We start from the raw sequence: 27,362 nt of genomic DNA, 5'->3' as shown, positions 1-27,362 counted from the left end.
AAACAATAAGGTAAAGACGCAAAGGGATTTTGTGATAAAAACATGCAGTACACTGTACATCTGAGGTCACGTGTTGTACAGTTGCAGTTTCTGAGCAACCTGCGTGAAACTTCATATAACAAGAGTCTCTAGTATTCTCTTGTTACCCGAAAGAGATTTGTAGTATTTATCTGAACAAATCACTTGGTTTGAGGGTGTACAATAATAAATAAACAGCCTGACCGGTTTATCAGTGCAAGTTAAATCTGCTTTCAACTTGGCAGTTATGTAATCATATGGTGCATAAGACAATATATAGATAATGGATATACTGTATTTAAATAGTATATGGATATTAAAATGATTTTATGTGAACTGCTGAAACACCCAGAGTGGGCAGTGCGAGGTTATCCTTGATACAAATGCTCTAACATGTTAAATAAATAAAAAGTCGCCTTCTCCTTGCCGAGATTTCATAGCATTAATTCTGCAAAGTGTTAAGCCTAGTATGGGGAAATGGTTATGGATTTTCATTCTATAATTTTGTTGTAGCATTGGTGGCAGAAAATCATTCTGCAATTGCTCACCACTAACTTTTCCACATGCAGGAAACATTGCTGTTTGTGTGAAGTAGTGTTTCCAAGATTTTGTCTTAAATATACCTTTCTTTAATTTACACCGGTGTCCACGAGTATGTGATTCACTATTTAATCAAATGGATTTGGCTGGATCACCCTTATCGATACTTTGGTAATTTTGTAGACCTGGATTAGTATCCCATACAGCCTCCTCATGCTTGAGACTGTTAGAGGTTGCAATCCCAGAGCCTTTCAGAATAGGACATCCCCTTTAGCACTGGGATCCATTTGGTTGCTGTCCTCTACACAGCTTCTAGTGCTTTTGTGTCTTTTTTGTAATATAGTGAAAATGACTGTACAAAATGCCCCAGATATATTCTCACTAGAACATAATAAAGCATAGTCTGGACATAGCATTTTTTTAAAGTACAGTATACTATACTAAATGTAGCCTAACATTTTATTGCCATTTTTATTTGCTTCTGCGCATTGCCTAGCACAGTGGTTCTGAACAATTTCTGTGCCATAGAAAATGTTTGATTTATGTTTGCACCCACTACAAAAGTAATACAACATTTGAAGATGAAGAAGTCAGATTTCTAATTTTGAACCACAAATTGCACCTCATACAGTCCTGTAGGTGAGCAGTACTAGACCTTGCTCTTCTCTGTGGATCATGGAAAGGTCCAAATTCCAATCTCTTAAAAAAAGTTTTTTGCCTTTATAAACCAAACATTCAGCAAGGGCCTGCAAGAACACACATTTCTGCAGCACATTCTTAGGTAATAATTTTGTGTGCAATGCTTGATTCTTTTCATATCATTGAACAGGAGCACTAACTAATAAATGACATACAGATGACTACACACTGCAAGACACCAAATGCACCATGATAAAGTTGGACAACGCACCTCATTCAATTTTGGTAAATCTCGACATAGCCTTCATTTTTGTTGCACACCCCAAAATGCCATCTTGCACCCCAGGTTTGGAACCCCTGGCCTGGATTATGTCATTATAAACCATTAATGTTTCATTTGCCTATATCTAGTACTTTCTACTTTTCTAAATAGTAGTTTTTGTAATTACCTAATAGTACTTAGCAGAGCTACACTTCATTTGGTCTTTGTACACATTCTGCAGTTTATGACAACAACAACAACATTTATTTATATAGCACATTTTCATACAAATAATGTAGCTCAAAGTGCTTTACATGATGAAGAAAGAGAAAAAAGACAAAGTAAGAATTAAACTTAAAATGACTGGTAACATAACATGATGAAGAAATGATGGAATTATTACAGAGAGAGACATAAGCCATAATGACTTTCCATTGAATACTTCTGTTTATTGCATAACCAAACAGAATAATTGAATGTCAGAGAACTGTGCAAAAGAATACATTGTTTAGAGCACATTCTAAATGAGAATACTTTATAGGCATTACCTTTTGAAAACAACTACTTCACACAAATGAATAGAAAAAGCAGTCTGCCTTCTTTTTATCCTCCTATCTCTCCATACCTCAAAAAATGAAACTCTGCATCTGCTCTCAATGAATGCATGTCCACTATATTGAGAAAAGAAACCATAAAGACATAATTAATGAACAGCGGCAGATTGACTGGTGTTGGTTCATAGACTACAGGTGAAAGAATGCATGGGTTGATGTGTGTGAGAGAAACATCTGGGAGTTGTCCCTTCCTCCACCAGCATTCTGTGACCCTGCAACCTTCTGAGTCAAGGCACTTGAGTGGGAGTACAACATCCTCATACCTCTCTCTTTGACTTATTTGTGTATTTATTTGAGTTTATTTTCCTTTCTTGAGTGTCAAGTAGAAACAACGATCACCAAGGTACCACCCTGTGTTTCACTACAAGAAATTGGTTCTACAGATTTACTGAAGTTTTCTTCAGTTTCTGTTATGTGGCTTTCCTCATCCTGATTAAGTACTTGTGCTTTAATAGCTGGCAATTGCTTGTGTCCTAAGCCTATAGTTTGGCTGTCATTTTCTATAGGCTTGGGCAATGCCCCATGGGGATCAGTAGATGGGTGTTGTATGATGTGATATTTGTGGTTTGGGATGACTAGTGTGCTGGGACCATTCAGCAAAAGAGATCTTCAGAGGTGGGAATTCTAGAGCCCTCACTGCACTGCAGATGTTTTATGGGAGAACTCTCCAATTTTTTATATGTCCAGGGGATACTTTAAAAAAATAAATCTACCTAACATAGTAAAGAGATGGAAAAATCAAATATGTTGTGTTTTATAAAAAAGCAGGAAATTGTTATAGGATATCTGTTCTCTTAAATCAGCAGGATCCGGAATGTGGCCTTAAAGAATAGTCTCACTGATTGTGCTGGGACTTGTAAAAGCATCTGGTTTTGTTTAATAGTAACCCAATTTAAAACAGAAGGTTGATGGTTTGCAGTGTATGTAATTTATGTTTTTTTATAATTTCCACTAAATCTTGTCCTTTTGAAAATTGTACATGTACTCACACTGTGCCAGCATTCCTTTGTGAAATAAAATGACTTGAAAATTAAGAAACTCTGACTGATGATATTACTTGATTCTGCAAAATATTTTGCAGCTGCTTTAGTGCCTAAAATGAGTATTTAGGCTTGTCAATTTTTTTCACCGTATCCTTAAGTCAGAGCAACAAATTGATAATATGTGACTGAAAGGCAGTGGGTGAATCTGTCTGAAGGTAAAGTCACAGGACTTTGAGGGGTTGCTGTGGTTGTTATTTGGGTTAACTCTGCTGCCATTGTAGGAACTTGAATAATTTGTTCTATCCTGTAAGACTAGACCATTTGGCATTTCATTTTTTTGGAAAGCACTTTTCTATCACATTTTATATTATCTATATATATAAAATCCAAATACCACTGACTCATTCATCACGAAATCTCCTGAACCATGAGGACTTGGGACTTGAAATTTGGAATGTAGGTTACCCTTGGCCCATAGGTGCTCGCTAAGAAACGGTTTTAAAAATTTTCTGGTCCAAGCACGAAATTTCTAATAGTTTTTCAGACCTGTTTGTATGTCTGTCCACTTTTCACAAGAGAACTACTTTGGATTTAGATCTGGTTTAATTCTATAATTTACTTGAACATTCCATTGATTTTTCGACTTTCTCATCACGCTAAGTATCATAGTTCGCTTGTGGTACGATTTATTAGCCCGAATCTGAGACAGACTCATCGGGCTTCGGGGCCCTCCTCACTCACGCGTCTGCTTCATGGCGTAACCTTAACTTTGCTTAGCTAGCAAACGAGAGAACTACCTAACGGATTTAGATCTTTTTTTTCTATAATTTGCTTGAACATTCTGGTTGATTTTGCAACTTCTCTCATTGCACATAGTTCGCTTGCAGGAGTGATATATTCACGCTAATCCGAGACAGAGGCTGCAGGCCGAGGGGAGGGGGAAAAGTGATGTCAGGAGTAGAGAGCTGGGCGGGGCCCTCGTCACTGTCCTGTTTCACTAATATGCGGGTGAAGCCGCAGGGGATGGCTAGTATCAGATATAGTGATGTAACTTCTGAAATGTACCAACGACACAAAATAGTGAAGAGGCAGCAAAAACAGTTTAGGAAGACATGTACGATCTTCAGCACAGGATTTATAGTAGCACTTTAATATATAGAAGTGCAGAGTGTGTGACATGCAGGTAAGGTACAATAATTCTAGATACAAGATCATGACCTTCATATTATAAATAAAGCCGTGACCTTCAAAAAATTAACTGTAACAGTGATTTAGTAATTTTATATTGACAAAACATTTATAGTCAATGGTTGATGTGTACCAACAGAAAGGCAAATAAAATGTCACTAGCCAACCTGCGGCGTATGCGCCGCATAATTATGTAATGATGGGTGAACACTTCCTGAACGACACAGTTGTCCAAATGGCGTGGGTTTGAGGATACGACTGTAAGTGAATGAAAAGATAGACCTCTGGAGAGAGCAACATATAATTGCCTGTGACTGAAAGCGGGATCGTCTGTGACGAAGAAGGCCACGCTGGTGAAAGTTACTTCATTGGTAGGGATAAGTGTCAGTACTTGTAGATTAAGATGTAGCGAGTCTTCGTTGTTGACGCTTAATATAGCTTGCGTACTGAGATGTTCCGGAGTCACAGTTGAGAAACACTTTTTTAATGTCTTTTAAGCACAGGGGAAAAAATGAACATGTGAAACATCCGTAATGTAATAAGCCACCAAGACAAGTAACATTGCAACAATGCTATCTACGACCCGATCGCTGTAAACAGAAGTGAAAACAAAATCGAGCCCGGTGCATTCTTTAACTGCCTTGTGCCGCTGTAGTAGTGCTGCTGCTTTGCAGTAAGGAGACTGTGGAAGATTGTGGGTTCGCTTCCCGGGTCCTCCCTGTGTGGATAGCACTTTGAATACTGAGAACACCGCTATATCAATGTAACGAAGTATTATTATTCTTATGTGTCCAGCGCTCTCTCTCGCGCTCCTGTATGTGTGTGTGTGTCGTTCGCTCGCTCACTCGCTGCACTTGTTCCTGCAGGCATACGCCGCATAATTATTTATTGATGGCTGAACACTTCCGGAAAGACACAGTTGTCTAAAAGGAGGGAAAAAAATGAACATTTGCAAAATCCGTAACGCTGCTTTCAGTAAGTACAATGCACACGCGTTTAATTTGTCGGCCACTTTTTGCCAGCCGTCTTTTCTGGTTTGGGCTGCTTTTGCAGTGTTACCGCTTGTGCATATTAAATCTTGTAATCCTTCGAGTAACTAATTAACTAACTAACACCCACCCACCCACACACACAGCTTGTGTGAAAAAAATGCGCCCATTCTTTCATCATTTTGTTGCAGCCTACCAAAGACTTGCTGATCATGTTTTCTAGACTCAATATACATTGGCTTTTCACTCAGCGTTGGGGCGCGCATTCATCTCGGATTATTACATCCAGGTAGACTAATCTGCTACACGGCTGCGTTTGAAAAACCGACTTATCCCGGATGAGTTTCACCTGCAGTAATGATTAGGAATCTGGTTGGAACAAAACCCTGCAGCCATAGGGGTTCACCAGGACCGAGTTTGGGAAACACTGCTGAACAGAGACGAAACTGACTCAGGTGAGGAGTTGGGGCGGGCAAAGTAGTTGCAGCTATTGATTATTCAGTGTTGTTTGCCTGGGTGTCTGATCTGCTCGACGGGATCAGAAATAAAAGGAAAACAATGTGAAGGCAATGTCACAGGTGTTCCTGTGATATAGCGGGTCCACAGCTCCCCTTCAAAAGGCCATTTTTAAATAAATAATCATCGCGCTCACAGCGTAGCGAGGGGCGTGGAAGTTTGGCTGAAACGGTTTCCGGGTGGAGCCATGCTGCGGGCATTTCTCCCCTGTGCAGTGTGTGAGCGAGTGAGGAGAGAGAGAAAGCCGTTACGTTAGAGTGAGCGAGAGCAGGCTCGAAGGCAATGTCACAGGTGTTCCTGTGGTATAGCGGGTCCATAGCTCCCCTTCAAAAGGCCATTTTTAAATATGTCTGATCTGCTCGACGGGATCAGAAATAAAAGGAAAACAATGTGAAGGCAATGTCACAGGTGGTCCTGTAGTATAGTGGGTCTACAGCTCCCCTTCAAAAGGCTATTTTTAAATAAATAATCACCGCGCTCACAGCGTAGCGAGGGGCGTGGAAGTGTGGCTGAAACAGTTTCCGGGTGGAGTCGTGCTGCGGGCATTTCTCCCCTGTCCAGTGTGCGAGCGAGTGAGGAGAGAGAGAAAGTCGGTATGTTAGAGTGAGCGAGAGCAGGCTTGAAGGCAATGTGTTCCTGTGGTATAGCGGGTCCATAGCTCCCCTTGAAAAGGCCATTTTTAATCAGGCGACTGACAGTAGTGGAGTCAGGCACAGAGAAGGTCAGCTGCTGAGAGAGCGTCTCGACTGTTGCAGGGCCTGCATCGGTAAAGCAGGTGAGACGCTAATGAAACAGAGGCACAGGGCTTATTGGTTTTTAAAGACTGCTTCCTTCATTGTGTTTTAACCTCAGTTTTAAAGGATTGTTTTAAGGATCCCATGGGATACCCCTCGCAAACTGTTTTACACGCTGCATACAGCCATTCACATCCGCGAGAAACATGCCTCTATGAAGAGTCAACGTGGCTCAGAGGTGCATGTGGACTCTAGCACAGACGAACATAAATGACGCCATTTTTTCTGTGTCGTCGCGTCCAAGTTGGTGGGCGTAGCTCTGCAAGTTGTTGTCGTATCCAATGGTCTTAGAGTTGGTGGGCATGGCTCCGTCCTGCGTGCTTCCATGGGTGTCTTGCTTGCTCTGGCGGCAGCTTAGTGAATTATATATATTGATACTTTCAGTAAAGAATGAAAATCATGGAGCAAAGTTTAGCTTATTGAAACCAAAGGATCTTTATATATTTTCTTTGTAGCTATATATTTGTTATGTAAAAGTCTTTAAAGAGCAGTGTACTGATCAGTGGTCAAAATAAGTTGAATAGGTACAAATGTTTTATCTTGTTATATTGTTGTTTTATCTCTGTTTTTATCTTGCCTTGCCTTTGTTTAACTTTTTATGTTGCACTTTGAGATTTACTGCTAATGTAAAGTGCTCCTATAAATAAAATGCATTATTATTATTATTATTATTTTTATTATTATAAATGGAAATAATGAATGTGGCCTGATTCCAGTAGGTTATTATACAAAATACATTTTTAAACTTTAATTGGAGTCATAGAGACAAAGCCTATCCTGGATGTTTTGGGTGCAAAGAAAAAATAAACCTGGATAGGGTACATTCACATCCACCCACACTCATACAGTACATATATTTACACACTTAAACTCAGTCAATCTAGTTCAAGGGTACTGGGCTAGAGTTTATCCCATCAACATTGAACATAAGGTGTAAATCAACCCTGGACAGGACACCATTGTATTGTAAACCACACACCCAGTCACACTGTAAAAAATTCAGATTCTCCTGTTAACCTAAGCTGTGTGTCTTTATCACAGGAAAAAGAAGGAAAATGCTAACTTTACACCACCAGCAAATGGGCATGATATTCAAACCCAGGACGCGGAATCTATAAACCAGCAGCTTTAATCACTGTGGTGTGTCTAAAGAGAGTCAGAGGTCAAAAGATTAAAATGACCAGAAGATATGAAAAACAAAATATGGGCCAAGGTCAAAAATGGGAATTAGAAAGAACATTTCATCAAGAACCCAAAGCACAATCAAAATACAGAGTCAATAAACAAGCAGAGATTCAAGACCAGGAATTCAGAAGAAACATTTTAGTTTATTATTAAATGAAGGGTTTGCTATACATCAAGCTTGGATACCCTGGAGTCAATGGTGGGGTGAACATTATACTTATTATACTTATCGCTCATTTGATGTCACCAACAAGCGCATCCTGTGGAATTCAGAGATGGGTTTCCATAGCAATGGCCATTACATTGTCCTTAGAACACTGGCGTCATTGTGGTAGAACATAAGCAAAACTTCAACCTTGTCAGGTGGCACAAAACACAAATACAGACCTCAGATTCAGATTCTCTGTACTTCAAACTCCCAAAATAAATTTATAATAGCTTTAGATAATCTCTTGAATGAATACAAAAAATGTATAAATATCAGAGATCTCAATACCCTATATTTACTTTGCTACTTCACCCAGCACAATGCTGTAATCATTTTTATTAATTTAGAGCAATATCTATTTTATCTCAATGCATTTATTTCCATTTTAGCACAGATGTATGTAATTTACAGTGCTCTAGTTCAGTTTATTTTAGCCTCAGAGTCACAACCCACAGGTTCACGAGTGGCCGTCTCAATTGAAGGTGAAACAATTGACAGAGTTTCACAGTCTGTTTCCCTTTTTTTAACCAAGGATTTCAATAACGGGAAACAAACCCCAACCCGCTCTTCCAATATCATACTTTAAACACAGGGGATTAAACCCTCTTCTAATCACTCTGTATTCATCAAGAGGGTATCTCCCTACCGCCCTTCAGTTGGTGCTACTGGGTTGCCCATTAACTTAGAAAGGTAGAGCAGTGTCCTGAGGCAATAAAAGTTGAGAAACACCGCTCTAGATAACCCAGTGCACAAATGGTGGGGACTGAACTATCAGTCTTGCAGTAACGCAGTGATGATGAAGGTGGATTTCTGGTCACCACATAACAAAAATGACATAACAGTACTATAAATTGTATTTGGAATATAAACCAAGTATGGTAGCGCTGCTGCCTCTCAGTTAGGAGACCCGGGTTCGCTTCCCGGGTCCTCCCTGCGTGGAGTTTGCATGTTCTCCCCGTGTCTGCGTGGGTTTCCTCCGGGCGCTCCGGTTTCCTCCCACAGTCCAAAGACATGCAGGTTAGGTGGACTGGTGATTCTAAACTGGCCCTAGTGTGTGCTTGGTATGTGGGTGTGTTTGTGTGTGTCCTGCGGTGGGTTGGCACCCTGCCCAGGATTGGTTCCCTGCCTTGTGCCCTGTGTTGGCTGAGATTGGCTCCAGCAGACCCCCGTGACCCTGTGTTCGGATTCAGCGGGTTGGAAAATGGATGGATGGATATAAACCAAGTATATCCCTTGGGTGATGGTCATCACCTGCTGTGATAGGCTAAGAGAAGTGAACTGTTCTGTTAACGAGTCTTGTTATACTGCATGGTCTTGAAGATGCCATAAAATATAAAAATATTGATTAACTGATTTGCCTAGAAAAGAGTTATACCTAATTATAAAACCCTTGAAAAAATGTAGCATTCTTCACCAAGCAGTGAACTTAAGGAAGGACAGAAATGGATTGTTGAGGAGAGATAAGAAGGATATGGGTTTGAATCTCAGGACTCAGATGCTGTCTGTGTGGATTATGCCTGTATTCCCCTCTGAGTTTTTCTCCAAGTACCCCAGTGTACCCCTCACATGCCAGAGAAATTGTGGGTGGGTGATTGTGTGTGAGTGTTCCCAACCCAGCCTTGCTCTAAATCATGCTGATATAAGGGAGCATGGTAAGTAATATGAATATGCTTTACCAGACATCTGTGTACAATCTTTGGTTCAGAACTTTTGTTTTTGTTAGTCAGTCAGTCATTCATTTTCAGAACTTCTTAGTCCAAGGCAGGGTCATGGAGACTGGTGCCTGTTGTGGCAGCACTACTCACAAGGCAGAAAATAGGCCATGCTTGGATTCCAGTCTATTGCAGGGCTCATTCATACACACTGGAACAACAACAGGGGTCAATTAATAATCTTCAATCAACCTAAACTACGTATATCTTTTGGCTTATGGGAGAAAAACAGAGAAAATCACACACAGGGAGAACATGCAAACTCCACACAAACAACATGAAATTTGGACCTAGTATTCTAGATCTGTGAAATGGCAGTGCTAACCACTGTAGGGATTTTTTTAATCCCTTTATCTAGTAATGGGACTCCGTGCCATCCTGCTAATTGAAGTTTAAGGCTTATCCCATTGTGAAGTACAAGTACAGCATTTTGGAATTATTTTCTGTGTAATCCAGCAGCAGTAACTACTCTTGGTCAGTGATTTGTCTCATTTCAGTAACTGTATAACAAGCTGCTTTTTGGAAATATTCCAGATCTGACAGCTTTATTTAATCTTTTTTTTGTAAATGGAATTATACTGTATCATTTGTTGAGTTATGGGAGTTCCTGTTCATCCTCAAGTGAATCTTTAGTGTAGTGGCTTGTAATTGTTAAGTTTGAACCCAATTTCATATACAGTACATGCTAGAATTGCCTATGGAAGTCAATGGGTCCATTCTTTGTATTCTTGAAACTTTGGTTCCATATTTGTCTTTTTTTTTTTAATTGCTGATGCTGTACATTTGTACTTCACTTGCTTTTGCAGTGAAATTTTGTTGCCATATTACATTGGACGGGTTGTGGCTTTTATCACTTTAGACCCCATTACAGTGGTGGTGGAGGTAGCTGAGTGTTTTATCAATTTTCAGAATCAGCACTCTATACTCAGCTGCTCATGTTGAGTGTTTCACAGAAAGTTTTGCAACACTTTATTTCCTAGTTATTCAATATGTAATTGTTTTATTACAGTCATAGATATGCTTACACCCCTGATTTTTCTCTAACAACCTGAACAGCCTTGTGCCAGCGAGAAAAAAGAACATTTAACCCTTTCTTGTACCAGTCTGATTCCTGAACTTGTAGTGGTTTTTCGAGGGGAAACTGAATGATGCTGTTCCATTGACTGTCCTTTTGACTGAAGTTCAAAATAATAAATCCATGTTTCATCCCCAGTGATAATTTGTGAGTAGATACTTTCTTCTTTGGCCTTTAAAGAGTCAAGAAAATCTGAACCCACCTCCTTCTATACTTATTTGAGATTGGTTATTGGGTTTTGTGGAACCCATCTTGCACACACTGAACTTATAAACAGAACTTTTTAAATTGGCTTTGTTTCCTAATAATTTTGACTGATGCATAGAAAGAGCTGCAATATTTTTGGGAACACTTGTGATGTTTTTTGTGTAAGTAACTTAGATCAACCACAGACAGTCCGTGCCACAAGTTAGGTAAAAATTCTGCCATTTTAATTGATATTTGCTGAGCATGTGCAATACATTTTCAGTAGCCTTGACACTTACATCCATTCAATTCCCTCCAAAGCTCTGACATAGCAAGAGCATGATTTCAGGGGCAGGGGTGTATCATGAAGCTCAATGTGAAACCCCTTCTTCAATTAAAGGGTTGTCAGTTCTCTCTTATTTTACTTTGAGCTCAAAGTTTAAATGATGGTTATTCCTTGAATATTTGTGGAAAAATGTATGAGGCTTAAGAATCAGAGTTTGACAGTCAGTGGATTGTTGTTGTATCTCCCATTCCTGTTTGTATTTGCAAATCATTTTGGGAATTGTTTTAACCTATAAATTGCTACCTCACTAGGGTATGCCTCTGGCCTATGATACACAGACTATTGCTTTTATTGCATATATAAAGCACCATAATACTCATTTCACTCTGCAAGAAGCTGCTGAGTATATACATAGCATCAGGCATGAGATGAGGCATGTAGCTTATTTTAAGTAAGTAAGTAAATACTATATTGCCATAACCATATCAGTTGCATAGAATTTGATTTTGCAAACACCATGACAATCAAATATCTCTATATCCATAGAGGACAAGACCACAGAAATCATCATTACCACATATACTGTTAATTTATCATACATATGTAGCCATATGTATAAACATCCTTTCTTATTTGGACACTTAATTGCTATGCAACATTTAATTAAAAATAACCTAAACTGGCCCTAGTTAAGTAGTGTGTGTGTCTAGTGTGCTTCCTCTAATGTAATGGCAGCCTCTGCTGCTGAAGGTATTGCCTTGTAGCTTTTACCTGCAGAATAGACCTTAAACCTGCTGTAATACAGTATATATTGGCCAAATGTGTGGGCAACACCTTGTAATGTGCTAGCTCCCAATCCTGGTAAGGCTGTTGCATTGGTCTGTGTTTTTTGCCTGGATACTAAAGGATCAGTTTCAGACACAAAATAAAGTCCTTTAAAGTTACTTCAGCAGGAAGTGGGCATAGTTTTCTCTTTGCTTTCTAGGCCTTTTGACAGTGGCAAAAAAAGCCCACTCCTGACAATTTTTAGCAGACACATTTTGAGGCTGATACTTGATAATAGGTATGGAAGTGTTTTTTTTTTGAGAGATAATTTCATGCATTTAACATTTAAAAAGTGTCATCAATGCCCCCTCCATCCATTTGGATGTGAAAAACATCTAGTGGCTTAGGATATTATAGTGAGTTTTATGTACACCATGAAAAATGAATTGTGGCAAACATTTCAAACAAAAAAGCAAAAAATGTAAGGCAGCTGGATTGGACTCTGTGAGAAAGAGAAAGAAGCAGAATGTTCCAATTAGCACAGCAGTGCAATAATAGCAAGAATAATAGCAAAAATTGGCCAGAGTCCCAACACGTGAAGAAAACAGCTGGCTGCTTCGCCTACTTTGTGTTTCCCAGGCTGTGTACTGCACATGCCTTTCAGGTTTACTCATCGCCACCACTGCTGCCTTGGGATTGAACTGTCATACAGAATTGCATCAGGTGGCCTTGAAGTACCAGGAGGCCTCCAAGTATTATCCTGTGAAAGATTTTAGAGCTTTGGAGAATCACCTCCTGACACTTAACATGACCACAGTTTTCAGCATTTCGCTGTGCAGGTTCATACCGGACCATCTATTTTGTGTCACACCAGTAAGAAGGAGGTATAACCAGGTGGTTCTGCTTTCTGCTGTTTGCCCCTGAGAATCTCTCCATTTGGCTGTGTTGGCCACATAGTGCTGCCCCCTGGAGACCCTGGACTTCACATTAGTTCCAGCCACATCCACATGCAGATTTTCATGAAGCTATGACTGGATACACACTGCCCCCTAGTGTGTCCTTTTTTAAATTTCCTTTTGTTTTGCAGAAATGTGTTCATAAGTAGTTTAATACAAGATCCATAACTCACTCTGTGCTTCACATTAATATATGACCACAAAACACTGTAAACTATATACACTTTTGTGTATTTCATTCAGAAAAATAAAATGTTTTTCTTGTAGTATTCTTCAGTTTCCTTTTACATACAATGATCTTTATTTTAAAGTTACCAACAATTTTTATTCCTATACTGACATCCACTTCTTTTTCAATTTTGTCTATTTATCCTTTTCTATGTCATTATAATTCCTTTTAATAATGCTGTATTTTTAGAACAAACAAGGGTTTTCTTGTTCCATTTTTAATTAAATTCATTGCTTTCCAGTTCTCTTATTCTTATTTCTTAATTTATAACAATTTTTCTCCTCACCTAATACGACTGAGTCTTTTTATTTCTGGGATAGACTCTGCACCCCCTGCAACCGTGAATAGGATTAGGCCGATCTGAGAATGTTATTGTATGCCTTGCTTGCCAGAAGTCTACATGACCATCATCATCAAGTCCTTCCATGAGAACCCTAAATACAAAGAGGACTGTTCAATTAAGTTAGGTAGAATGCCCAGAGGGGGCTAGGTGGTCTCATGGTCTGGAACCCCTGCAGATTTTATTTTTTCTCTCCAGTCGTCTGGAGTTTTTTTTTGTTCTTTCTGTCCTCCCTGGCCATCGGACCTTACTCTTATTCTATGTTAATTAGTGTTGTTTTATTTTAATTCTTACTTTGTCTTTTTTTCTCTTTTGTTCATCATGTAAAGCACTTTGAGCTACATTATTTGTATGAAAATACACTATATAAATAAATGTTGTTGTTGTTGTAGGGATGAGAGTTAGAACAGGTAATAATTTTTGCAATACAATTCTCTAATGTCAATGACATGAATTCAATGATAGACAATTAACATATGAAGTCTGTCTTAATTTACTTTTCATTCTTTTATTTTTTTTATCATAACAGCTCCACTTCAATGGAAATTGCTCAGGTGATGTTCTTAAAAATAAACCATACAACTTAACTTGATAATCATTACCCATCAGCCCACAAACAAATAGTTTAGCAAAAACTTTCAGGCATTTGCCAGATTAGACTAATGCTTATCCAAGCTTAGGGCGTAGGTTATCCATGTACTGCTGCCTGTTTCCAGATTTTTTCCGTTGTCTCTCAGGAGATATTTTTAATTCTTATATTTACTTAACTACACTGTTAATTAAGGCCAGCACTTTAACTGTTGTGTATGCAACTTTGTCTTATTGTCTACTACATGTAGACTGTCTGAAATAGTATCAACTGATTCCCCGTCACCAAACTGTGTTTTCTAGTTCCTAATTCTAGTTTTTTGGCCTAAGTCATGTACCCTTATTGTCTTTGTTGTTCAAGTTAATTCAATTACACTATTACATAGTTCCTAAACAATCAGTCTCTATTTTATGTTATTTTCTTATTGTGGTTCTCCAATAAATTTCCCTAGTCCTTCACTGCCTAATCTTGAATTTAGAGTATGATTAATTGTTTTTCACTTTTTCATAACAGACACATTCTTTTTATAAGTTTGAGGTTTAATTCAAGCCACCCACAAAGCCTCTTCTGATTTTTCATTTTTTCTTTATTTCAGTTTTACTCCCTTTTTCTCCATGTGCAACTTCATTTCTTTTTATGGTTACCGTCTCTGAAGCACAAGTCTCCACTTATATTACACTCTCTTTAATTTTTCCTGCGCTTCCAACCTTGCCAGACACATCTGACTTGTTATATTGTAAAAACGATGTTGAGAGTTGGAAGTGCCTCCTGCGTGCTCAGTAAACACAAGTCTATGTGTCCTTTTCTTTCTTTGTTATCTACTGCCATATTTTCTCATGCTTCATCTATATAACTAACTCGTGTAATTTCACTTTGCCTTTCCTCTTTAATTATTTCCTTTCCAGGTTGTATATTTTAAGGCATGTACAAATACGTTTGGAATTTTCTGGAATATGTAACTCAATAGATACAACTATTTTTGCACTTCCTTTTATAGCTCCTATTGAATACCTTCCTCTGTCTTCTGGTTCTTAACGTTTTTTTTTTCTTATCTAAATTCTATCCTTCCTCTTTCTTTTAAATTCCTTTACCTTCATTCCCACTTGGCCTGGTACATTGTTCAGCCTATTGTTGGGCATGCTTATATCCCATCAACACTCTCCACCTCATGCTTACAAACTCCAGTTTTAGTTTTTTTGACTCATCTTACCAGTATTAGTCTTCACTGCCTCAGTGGGTCATGGCAGATCTTACAAAGAAGTCCACAATCCATTTCTTCTTCTGGGAGCTGCCTTTCATTTACACCTATAATGACAGTGTACTGTTATGGAGTCAATTGGTTAATTATTGTTTAAGTGGTTTCTTTAATCAGATGAATGGACAGTTTTCTTTAATAATAATGTTTTCTTTATACACTGCCTGGCCAAAAAAAAAAGTCGCCACCAAAAAAAAAAGGTCACACACTCTAATATTTCGTTGCACCGCCTTTAGCTTTGATTACGGCACGCATTTGCTGTGGCATTGTTTTGATAAGCTTCTGCAATGTCACAAGATTTAGTTCCATCCAGTGTTGCATTCATTTTTCACTAAGATCTTGCATGACGGGTGCATCACTTCATCTGCCTCTCTTCTTACCCTGATGTGCCCATCACTCTGGAACAGGGTAAATCTGGACTCATCAGACCACATGACCTTCTTCCATTGCTCCAGAGTCCAATCTTTATGCTCTCTAGCAAATTGAAGCCTTTTTTCCGGTTTGCCTCACTGATTAGTGGTTTTCTTACGGCTACACAGTTGTTCAGTCCCAATCCCTTGAGTTCCCTTCGCATTGTGCATGTGGAAATGCTCTTACTTTCACTATTAAGCATAGACCTGAGTTCTACTGTTGTTTTTCTTCGATTTGATTTCACCAAACGTTTAAGTGATCGCCGATCACGATCATTCAGGATTTTTTTCTGGCCACATTTCTTCCTTGAAGACGATGGGTCCCCACTATCCTTCCAGTTTTTAATAATGCGTTGGACAGTTCTTAACCCAATTTTAGTAGTTCCTGCAGTCTCCTTAGATGTTTTCTCTGCTTGATGCATGCCAATGATTTGACCCTTCTCAAACAGACTAACATCTTTTCCACGACCACGAAATGTGTCTTTTGACATGGTTGTTTAAGAAATGAGAAGCAACTCATTGTACCAGTTGGGGTTAAATAACTTGTTGCCAGCTGAAAGATAATCACCCATGCAGTAATTATCTAATAGGAGGCTCGTACCTATTTGCTTAGTTAAATCCAGGTGGTGACTTTTTTCTTGGCCAGGCGGTGTATTTGATTAGAGTATCCTTTGACCACCTGATTAGTTTTTTGAAGCATCAATAATCATGCATTCATTTTCCATGTACACTTTACCTCTAATTTTATATCTTTTCATTTCTTTCAAATATTGATCTCCATTTTTCTACACTTTTCTACACCTCCTGCACAACTCTTCATTGCCCAAGCACAAAATGCCTCTTAGTTCATCTATATAACAGTTTTGTCAAGGACATCTTGGGATTTAGCTGCCGATCTTTTAAACATACACACTCAACCATCTTGTGCTTTGTTTGTTTAGTTTTCAGATTCCTTTTGTTTTTGTTATTTCAAAACCCATATTTTTTCAGGCACTTCTTGTGTAAAATTAATCTCTGGTATCGCTGCTTCTTCTTCCTCTGTATATTTTATCAGCCCATGTTCAACTCCCCCACATTTCCTTGTTCTGTTTTTCTCTGATTGTATAAAGTTAAAGATTTACTTAAAGTTTCATTTGGTTCTTAGTTTGAACATACGGATAGCTCTTTGACCCTGAACATAGCTCAGCTTACTTAGAATCCTAATAATCTGTGCATAAGCACAAGTGCAGTATATACAGTATACAGTACAGTTTTTGTTGTACTGTTTTTACCTTTTGTGTATCAGCAGTTGTACCACAATCAGAGTCTCTCAGATAGTGTATTTTGTCCATTCTGATGTTAAAGCAAACAACAACCAAACCTTTTGTCTGTGACTGTATGTTTCGCATATTGAGTTGTAGGTATAAAATTGGCTGGTTGGATGAGCAGGCTATTAGTATTTTTGAGAAAGTGGACGTAAAAGTGGGTATATGTATATGTATCTGTATATGTAGGTTAGGAGCACACCCTGATACAGCACATTGCCGCACCCACATAGACAAAAAAGGCCATGTGCTCCGTGGTTACTCTCTCAGGTGGGCGTTAGCATATCATAATCTCTTGGACCAATAGCGTAAGTTTTCCGCATTCAACTTATACAACCGACGTTATAAAATACCAGAAATTATACAATAAAATCAAACCCTGACTTATCCATAGGATAACTTATCTGCAAGTATATACTGTATATATTAGTAAACTGTGATAAAAAGTCTTACGTGGCAATACTACTGAAAAATGCATTTTTATATTTTAGCATGTGAAAGACCTTCTACTGCTGCCACCCCAAAGAGAACACAGCTGCACTTTCTCTCTTGTAACAGTTTAGCGGGGACTAATGCTTGACTATGTACTTTACAGCTTTCCTCGTGGATGCCTTAGTGGAAATATTATCTGGATGATTCCTATTATGATTAGTAATTTTCCCTCAGGCGATGAACCTTTGTCTGTTCACTAAAACTTCTTACACTCCATGCTAACTTCTCTGTATACATGCCCAATCACAAAATTAGTATTTAGCATATGCTGAATGTGGCTTCATTGCTTCTTGGATTCTTCTCTTTGCCTTAAAACTGTAAGCCTGTCACATACTGTAACACGGGCCAAGCCTGAAGGTAGAGTCAAATCTTACATGAGATTTTAGTCAGGATCATTAACCAGAATTTAAGTCTGCAGGTTATTTATAGCTTTACTATGCCCCTAATGGTAAATATCATCACTGGATATATTTCTATGGTGATTGTAATTACTTATTTTCAATTTTATATTTGTGTCAGTTCTGTAAGATAGCTGTCCTGTCCTAGTGAAGCTGTATATTGAGATGTAAGTGGTATTCAGCTGTTACCAATGAAACCATCTGCTCACTGGCTGATGTCAGCCTCAGTTTTTCCATTTTAGCTAAAAAGATCAAATCTTACCATTTGCTTGATCTGTTTGTGTTTCGTGTCTTGAATATTATAAACATATGTGCACTTTACATAAAACCTTTGTGTAGAACACCATTCAAAGTGTTTATGTAATTTAAGGACATGTACTATATACGGTATGTGTTACAGTGAAAACAAGGACAGGTTAAGTGATTTCTCATTTTTCCTGATTTCTTATAATTGTATGTCACACATAGCTATTGCACATAACTTATTCCAACTTGCACAACTGAATTCAGGGATACAGAGCACAGGCCATGTACTGGCAGAGTTGGATGTAATGTAAGAAACAACACTGATCGGTACACCAGTCCTTCACAGTTTCCACCAATGCAAATACCCACACTTGTATTCTCACAAAGACTAATTCAGAGTCACCAGTGAACCCAGGAGACACATCTTTGGTTATGTGGAAGGAAAATCAGAATAAACTGAGTAATGCCAGCACAGACATGGAAAGAACTCCACATAGACAACATCCATGTTCTGGATGAAAATTTAGAATTCTATGTCTATGAAGCAGCGGCACTATCTGCTATGCCACCATGCTACCACTACTTGCAAATCTAGCTTGTATAAATTCCATTATTTTGGTTCTTGGTATGCAAAGCACTTTATAAATTACAAGTTAATCTGTTTTTGTACAAGGCCAATTCCCATCTGTTGTAGCAAACTGAAACTGGACATTCACTGTCCAGTGTTCCTGCATAGAAAACTATTAGTATACAAGTGTCATAAAAACATAAGGAGCAGAGCTTGTCGGTTACTATGCATTAGAAGTTACACACTTAAAACTTTCAGAGGCCTGTTGCGTTTTTGCAATCAGACAGACTATGTTCTGTTTTAATGGGAAATTCAGTGTAAATAATGGCCCATGAAATCTTATAAAGCTTTCCAGTTATTAAAGTTATGTTGGTGTGAATGGAGAGAGAGCTAAGAGAAAATGAGCTAGCCCCAGCAGTTGAGTCTTGCTGTCTCGTCAGGAGCCTCTTCTTTAGACATCATTGTTATTCAGAGGTCTCAAAGCAGCTGAATGGTATCTCTCAAAGCAGCTCACTTCTGAAATCCTAAGGCTTTACCTTTCTTACCGCATGGACCATTTCACCTTCTTTCTTCAACTTTTTCCAACAAGCAAGAAGCTGGATGTAGTAATAATAACAATAATAATAGGTTACATATATTGAGCGCCTTTCACAAACCCAAGGTCGCTTTACATACAGAGTAAAAAAAACAAAATTACACAGATGACAAAAGTTTGTAGAAGAGGAAAGTTTTCAGTTGAGATTTAAAAGTGGAAAAAAAAGTGAAAGAGGAGCAATCTCGGAGAGACTGAGGAATAGAGTTTCAGAGTTGAGGAGCTATAGCACTGAAGGACCTGCCTGCTTCCCAGGGTGGAGAGACTGATGCGTGGGACAGTAAGGAGATTACTGCTCGAGGACCTGAGAGAGTGACAAGGAGTGTAAGGAGCTGAGTGAGGTAAAGGGGGGCAAGGTTATGTAGGGCTTTGAAGGTGAGAAGCAGAATCTTGAATTTAATCATTGATGGAACCGGTAACCAGTGAAGCTGGGAGAGAACAGGGGAGATGTGAGCAAAACACTTTGTGTGGGTGAGGACTCTAGCTGCAGAGTTCTGAATATAATGTAGCGATATTTGAGCAAACATATGTTTTGATATCTCCCTTTTAAAAGTCCTTTCCTGATTAAACTTTGACATTCAAGATGTCGGTCAGTTTACCAGTGTACGTATGTACTGAATGCATAGAGGATGTGCACATCACACAGTTAAAGTCTAGTGAAAAATGTCAGTGGTCAAATGAAAACTATGAGCCTAGATTTCCCTGGAGGCACTGTTCTAAAATGTCTGCTTTGTTTCCTAGGGATGTGCTGGCTGTGGAAACTGTGACTGTAGCGGTGTGAAAGGAGACAAGGTAAGAATCTGCAAAGTTCAATTTTTATTATTCTTTCTGAGATTCCAGAATGAAAACTCATATTAATAACTGACAACTATTTTTACTGAATCTAAAATAGAAAGTAGTTCATGATCCCATTTTTAGGGATATTACATGTCATTGAGTGTTATGAGTTCAGGGATCTTTTTTCCAACTGTCCGACAGCATGAAGTTGATGGTGTGTAACACTTAAGTATCTCTGGTACCATGTTATATAAGCTTCTAAAAGATTGTTTGCTGTCATATGTATAAAGATGTAACTCAGTTGATTTGTAAAATTAGCAAAAAAAAGCTGAAATTTGGCAACTGATAGTGTATGAAGTTATCACTTTGGCAATGGATACAGCAGATAAAAAGAAATTTTGTAGGAAATTGCCTAGTACTGTTCTCCAAATCTTCCCTTGTTGTGACACCTTGTTCCCTTGGAGCAGCCGAAATACAGCTAATGTCTCCTTTTGGTCTACATCCAAGAGTCATCTTTGTATGGACCAACACCAAATTATGCCTACCTGTGTTTATTACGTGTATTTTAAAACTGTACCTTTTCATTGTAAATGCTTTGTCATTAATATCCTTGAGTTAATAGGTGTGGTTTGTCACCTCTAGAGGTTTTGCAAGAACCCCAAGCTCCAGACACAATTTCACAGACAACAGTTCTGGGTGCCAAAGACTTATATTTTTATTTTTTGTACCTTATACAAGTGTTTTCTTCTTTCACTTTTTCTACTCCACACTTCCCTGGTGAGTGTTGTCCTTCTCCTCTCATGGGTGGGGAGGAGCAACTTCTTTTATGCCAGCACTGGGAGTACTTCAGGTGCCACCTTATTGAACCCAGGAAACACTCCAGGCAGAACCTTCTGTACATAGGAAGCCTCATCTCCACAGCTGCCCCTGGTGGCTCCCAGGAAACTCAGCATGTCTGTCTTTTGGCACTACAACTCCCATGCAGCCCTGTGGATTGTCTTTACTGTAGTGTTCAATATAAAATCATAAAGAGCAGAGTTCATGACTGACTTTTTGAATGAACATGAGTGTGACAATTATTTTGTCTTAAGGTCCTAAAAATAACACAAAAATAAACACTATAAAATGTAACCATTCTGGAATGGAGTTTACTACTACTGTTGTGTATTCAAACCTAACATTTTTACTTCCTATGTGTAATAATTTACATTTACTGACATTAAATTTCATTTGCCACAATTCTGCCCAAGCCTGTATGCTTTCCAAGTTTATTGCAACAATTTAACGGATTCCAAATTATCTGCCAGTCCACCTATCTTGGTATCTAAATCATTTACTGTATATATATATATTGAAAGTAGCAGCGGCCCCAGCACCGACTCCAGCTGGTCACTACTCAACATCACCCAATTCTGATGAGGTTCCTTACACCATTACCCTTTCCTTCCTGTGTCTGAGCCAATTCTGCACCCGTCTACACACCACACCCTGAACTCCCACTTCTTTTAGTTTGATGCCCAACCTTTCATGTGACACCTTATTAAATGCTTTCTAAAAGTCAAGATAAATAATGTCATATGCTCCACTTTGATCATATCCTTTTGTTGCTTCCTCAGAGAATTCTAGCACATTGGTAAAATATGACCTCCCTCTTCTGAACCCATGCTGACTGATCAGAAAAGCTCATGTCCTTGCCATATGTTGCTCAATCTTATCCTTATTAATTCCTTCCATTAATTTTCCTGTGATGCATGTTAAGCTTACAGTTGGTTGGATCTGCCCGGTCACCCTTTTCATATACAGTACTATGATAATATTTGCCATTTTCCAGTCCTTTTGTGCAGTGACTTCCTAAAAATATGTGTCAAGGGTTTATATATGAATTCGCTAGCCTCTTTAAGAACTATTATCGGGTCCTGGTGATTTGTTTGATTTCAGCCTATTTAATCTGAGGAGTTTCTCCCTCTACAATTTCCAAATCCTTCAATAGTAGTCCCGTTTACCACTCGGAGGTTATCCACTTACTCACCTGTGAAGACCTCAGAAAAATACAAGTTTAGAGCATTCGCTATTTCATTGTCTGTATTTTTTAATTCCCCTTTACTATTTCTGATGCACTTCACATCCTTCTTGACTGTTCTTTTACTACTAAAATACTGAAAGAATCTCTTAGGGTCATCTTTCACTTTATCTGCTATATTCTTCTCCAACTGTCTTTTAGCCGTTTTGTCTTGGTAGAGTAATATATTGCTCTACTTTCCCCTATTGTATTATTAATATGTAGCCTTTGTCAGAATGCCTAATCTCACAGACTTTCCACTGTTTATAAGGTATTATAGTATGTAACTTATCCCCACCTTCCCTTCTATATCTATAGGCAATTAGGTGTAGTAAAAAGACAAGCAGAAGTTAAGTTACACATAAAATGTATTATTGATAATATTCATAAATAATAACAATATGCAAAGTACATTTGAATATTGGCAACCATTCAACCTGATTAAATGGTGATGTGTAGTTTCAGGCGGCTCACAGACTTGTAGTTATTTAAAATGTATCTAGTTAAAGCATCATTCAGCTTTCTTCAAAACAGGCCATATGCCTGTTCCAATATGGCTGCTAAACTGTGGTGTGTTGTCCTTTCAGTTCATGGTGTGATGGTCTTCATCAGTTGTTGGTTAGTAAGAGAGATACTTCTTTCAGATGTTAGTAAGAGAGAGAGAATGTGGTTGAGCAAGCAGATTTATAAATTCTCTGTCCAACCCCTAGAGCCAATAGGACATCATGGTACTTAAAAGCTTCTGATCCAAGCCAATTCCAAACAGCCATACTTCAGGCCAATGGGGGAATACAACATCTTAAAACCTGCCACCCTCCCAAGACAATATGTTAAAGTAACCTGGCTTCCTTGCGGGGGTTGAAAGACTTTAGCAGAGAAACACTCGCCAAACTGGTTTAAAGCACACCCCTCCAACTCTGTCGTAAAATTCAAAGAAACTCAGTCGTAAGGGGGGGGGGGGTAAACACGAATGCCTCTCACCAAAGTAACACTAAATTACATTGCTTTGCCTAAATTACAAATAAAGACATACACAATATTTATCAAGTTATATGCAAAATCTCACATCACAACACCTCCCTAATATTTCCTTCTTAATGGTTGCCCTCATGTTCTCATATGCCATACAATTCACTTTGGAGTTATTAATCTTTGATGCCGTATAAAGCTGTTTTTTCCTTTGCAGTTTCTAACTGCCAATAGCAGTTAATTGATTGATAAGCTTCAGTTAATTGAAAACTTTTATTTATGAGAATTCCTTATGTATTATGGATAAATATTTTCTGTACATATGTTATTAGCTTAGAAAGTATGTATTTTAGTGGATATTTTAAGTTTTAGCATTTTTATGATCACTGATCAGTTAAACTGCAAAATTTAATTTTGGTCTATAGTTTAATTATAAAAATACCAAAGTTAACCCTTTAATGCAGAACATACATTTTTACTACATCTGGTTATGCAGGAACTTAGTGTAAAATGTTTTAAAGAGATAAAGAAAAAACAACAGGAATCAATCAATCCAGTAACATGATATCGGTGATCAGTATCGGCCCTAAAAAAACGTGATTGGACCATCTCTAATAAGGGCCCTATTGAAGGAAGGGTGCACCTTTTGAGTATTTTAAGAGATCGATGATCAAGAAGAGTATACATAAAAGCACCAGAAAGAAGGTTGTTGCATGATTTTTTTATGTTTTCTTTTTCAAAAAACTGGCTGTCTTCATTAAGTGAATCCATTATTTTGTTTTTACATCTACTATATCATCGTCTATATATATAAAATCCCTATGTGCGTCCAGGTGTCCGTGTGTGGGTGTCTTCTGGTGAAGTGCGCATGCGCGGGACACGGTGCTATGCGCGATATTACTGTCAGAGAAAGTTAGAGGCGTTTTACGGAAATACAAACCAGTATTACTGCGAGAGGAAATTAAAGGTACACAATACAGTGACGCATATTACAGCCACATACAAGCTAGTATTACTGTCAGAGGAGATTAAAGGCATATTACTGACGCGCACGCCTGTATTACCGCCAGAGAAAATTAAAGGTATATTACGGACGTACAAGCCAGCGGACGTACAAGACGGTATCCTTCAATAAGGGCGCGCACAAATAGGCGAGCCTCAAAAGGACGACCTCAGTTGGACGCAGCGAATAAAGGCGCGCGTAAATAAAGATCTGCACCTGTTGCTCTTCACATATTCCAGAGCCATTTGAACTAAATTATCTACGCGCCCTTATTGAATAGAGCCGTACAAGACAGTATTACTGTCACAGAAAATTAAAGACACACAATACACGGCGGCAGCCCACGAAGAACGGTCAGCTCAGCAAGTAAACATCAACAAAAGAAAGGCTGAAAGAAAGAAAAATACGACCGACAAAAAGAATGAGGTCAAAGTCCCTTGCCATTTAATATAGACTATTCCTACTAATGTTTATGCACTACTGTTCTAGCGCCCGTTATTGTAACGGGCTAAATGACTAGTTTATTCATAAAAGACAGAGTTCCTTACTACAACAAAACTGCAGTTTGCCTATTCTCTTTATACCTTAAACATACTCATTTTACCTGCTAGGGAGAATGTCTCTGAAGGACCAGTTAAACTCATTAAGAAAATTTAAGCACAGCATGCTTAAGGCAAGTAATCCCCAAAAGCACATAAAAGTCAATGAGCTTGCTGCAAAATGTGGTAAAGACATGGCAGTGGTATTGGTTATAGCAAAGCGCATTAAGAGCTGTCATACAACTTTAGAATTCATTATACCCAGTACGATTATGTAACATTTTCACATGATGCCTGTCTCGCTACCAAAGCAATAGGTATATTTCTGGGTTGTAAGATTCCTGTTAAATTTTTCAACACTGTGACATATGTCTTTTCCAGTTTAATTAAAGAGAACCAATTGCTTTGAGATCCACACAGAAAATAACCATTACTTATTTGAAAGAATGGTCAAGCTCAGTGAAATAACAAAGTCTGTTTCGTTGGCTAATAGTTGAAAATCCCGTATATGTCAGCCTGGTACTACTTGAATGATGGTGGAATGTCTACTTTAACTACACATCTATGCTATTTTTCTTAGATGCCTACTGCCCTTTATGAGGATTGAAGTATTCATTCTTAAAACATTTTACTGTTTCCAAATCTCTAATTTACAAAAAAAAAACCAAATCTGAGATATTCCATGACAAATATTATAGTTTAATTTCTGGCCTCAGTGGTCTTTTTCCACATATTATTGATAGTCCAGAGATGATTAAAAATGTACCTGCTGGAGTCCTATCCCAGGAAAAAGCAGTATGACAGTCTTCAGTAGAGTTCATTTTGCTTGCTTTTTGTCTACTACAGAATCATTTGCAAAATTCAGAATCAAACTTGTGAAGCTACAGACATAATCTCATAAGAATTAATGTTTCCATTTGATATCCCATACCTGTATAATCCTAGAAAACACTTTATTTCTTCTGATACAGGCTTTATCTCAGTTGTAATGGCCCACTCTACAATCTTACTGAATGCCCATTTATCTTTTTATTTGTTATTATATCTGTGAGCCACCACCCCCACTCCAATTTTAGTGTTTAAAATGATTTAAAGAATAACCCTTTTAAAAATACTGTTCGTGAATTTCATTTGTTCAACATTTCAACTTTGATGAACAATCACTTTATTATCACTTTTATTCTGTTTCAACGTGAATACACTTCTAGACACTTCCCAGAGTTTTACTGTTTCCCAGGGTTTAGAAATATCTCTCTATTATAAAAAAAATGAGGGAGACTAGGGAGACACTTTAACTTGCTCCCAGTTCTTAAAACAACGACAAGCGACAAGCAAAACATGCAGCTCACCAGCAGCAGAAACCCAGCAGATTATCCAACCGATTCTCCATGCGTACGTTCAGCAACCCTAAACCAACCCCCCCCCCCCCCTTCACAATGCGAGCAGCAGAGATGCGAAGTGGCAAAAGGACAGCTGCTGTACAGGCTTTAAAATGATTGATGGGCAGCGCGACAGCAGCAGAAAGACAGCAGATGATCCGACGGCATCTCCTTAGCATGCGTTCAGTCACCCCCTGTGACGATGCGGGTTCTGCTTCATGCTCCCATGCAGCTTTAGGGAGCTCTGAACCTGACACCGTCTGTAATGTTACCGATGAGCTCGGCAGTGAGGCACAACAAGTGAAGCAAGGGGATGGTGTAAAAGTGCAAAGTGATTTTATTATAAACAACAAAATGAGAACAAAGTGTCCATCCAAATAAATAAAGTGCAGTGCCACAGAAAGTCATTAAATAAATAATCCATAAAAACAGAAGTGTAATTGTGGAGGTTAAAAAAACACCATAGAAAAAAAACAATCCTTTAAAATGAAGTTAGAACAATGCTGGAAGCAGTCCCTTTAAAATCCAAAGCCCGGTGTCTTCTTTTATCTGGCGGCTCCCCTGCTTCTCCCATCTGGGCCCTGCAACACGAGAGTCGCCCTACCAGCAGCTGACCATCTCTCTCATCTAGTGCTCATCTGGTCTGGAGGCTTCCCGATCCCTGGCTTCGGTTCCGCACTCTCCAGACCGAGACTTAGGTTCCCCAAAGGCCAGGACGCTCACAATGGGGAATCCCTCTCCCAAGCCTCCCGACTCCTGCTGCCTTCTCGGCCTTACGCAGCCAGCCGTCCTTCATCACCGGTCACTCCAGCTCCTTGTTCACTCAGCTGGAGCGACCGCTTCGTTCTGCCCCACCGTGTGTTGGCGAAACACCCCTTCTAGGGCTCACTGTCCTCGCTCGCTCACATCAGCTCTCTCTCCTCCTCGCTGCTTCCCACTCTCCTGCAACCTCCGGCTCTTTTCTTTCTTTCCTTTTTTTTCCCTCTAACCGCCTCGCGCTTCTATTTATGAAGAGGACGTGGAAGCTGTGGCAATCAGCAGCCCCTGGGAACAATTACGGATGTGGAAGGTTTCTCACCTGTCCACTTAGGTGAGAAACGCACCCATCACGAATTCCCCAGGAACCGCTTCAGCCACACAACCACGCCCCCTCGCTAAGCCGCGAGTGCGGCAATTATTTATTTTAAAAGTGGCCTCTTGACATGAGCTATACCACACCACACCACCCCACCTCCTCCCTTAACAACACGAGCAGCATTATACGTCCTGCGAGAAAGAGATGTAACCACACCCAGGG

The 27,362-nt window shown here is 38.9% G+C and overlaps 1 protein-coding gene across 2 annotated transcripts in view; it reads left to right on the top strand.

Moving 5' to 3' along the window:
* The window catches only part of col4a1 (collagen, type IV, alpha 1), a 273,407-nt gene that overhangs the window by 98,090 nt on the left and 147,955 nt on the right, over positions 1 to 27,362 (top strand). For both annotated transcript variants that reach the window (XM_028799211.2, XM_051926307.1), the window contains exon 2: positions 20,081 to 20,131. In XM_028799211.2, the coding sequence (XP_028655044.1) occupies positions 20,081 to 20,131 (51 nt within the window). The remainder of the gene's footprint in view (positions 1 to 20,080; positions 20,132 to 27,362) is intronic.

The sequence above is a fragment of the Erpetoichthys calabaricus genome, chromosome 4, assembly GCF_900747795.2.
Source record: "Erpetoichthys calabaricus chromosome 4, fErpCal1.3, whole genome shotgun sequence".
In the NCBI taxonomy this organism is placed as follows: Eukaryota; Metazoa; Chordata; class Cladistia; order Polypteriformes; family Polypteridae; genus Erpetoichthys; species Erpetoichthys calabaricus.
Note: the sequence above shows the minus strand (reverse complement) of the source record. Positions and strands in the feature narration are given on the sequence as shown.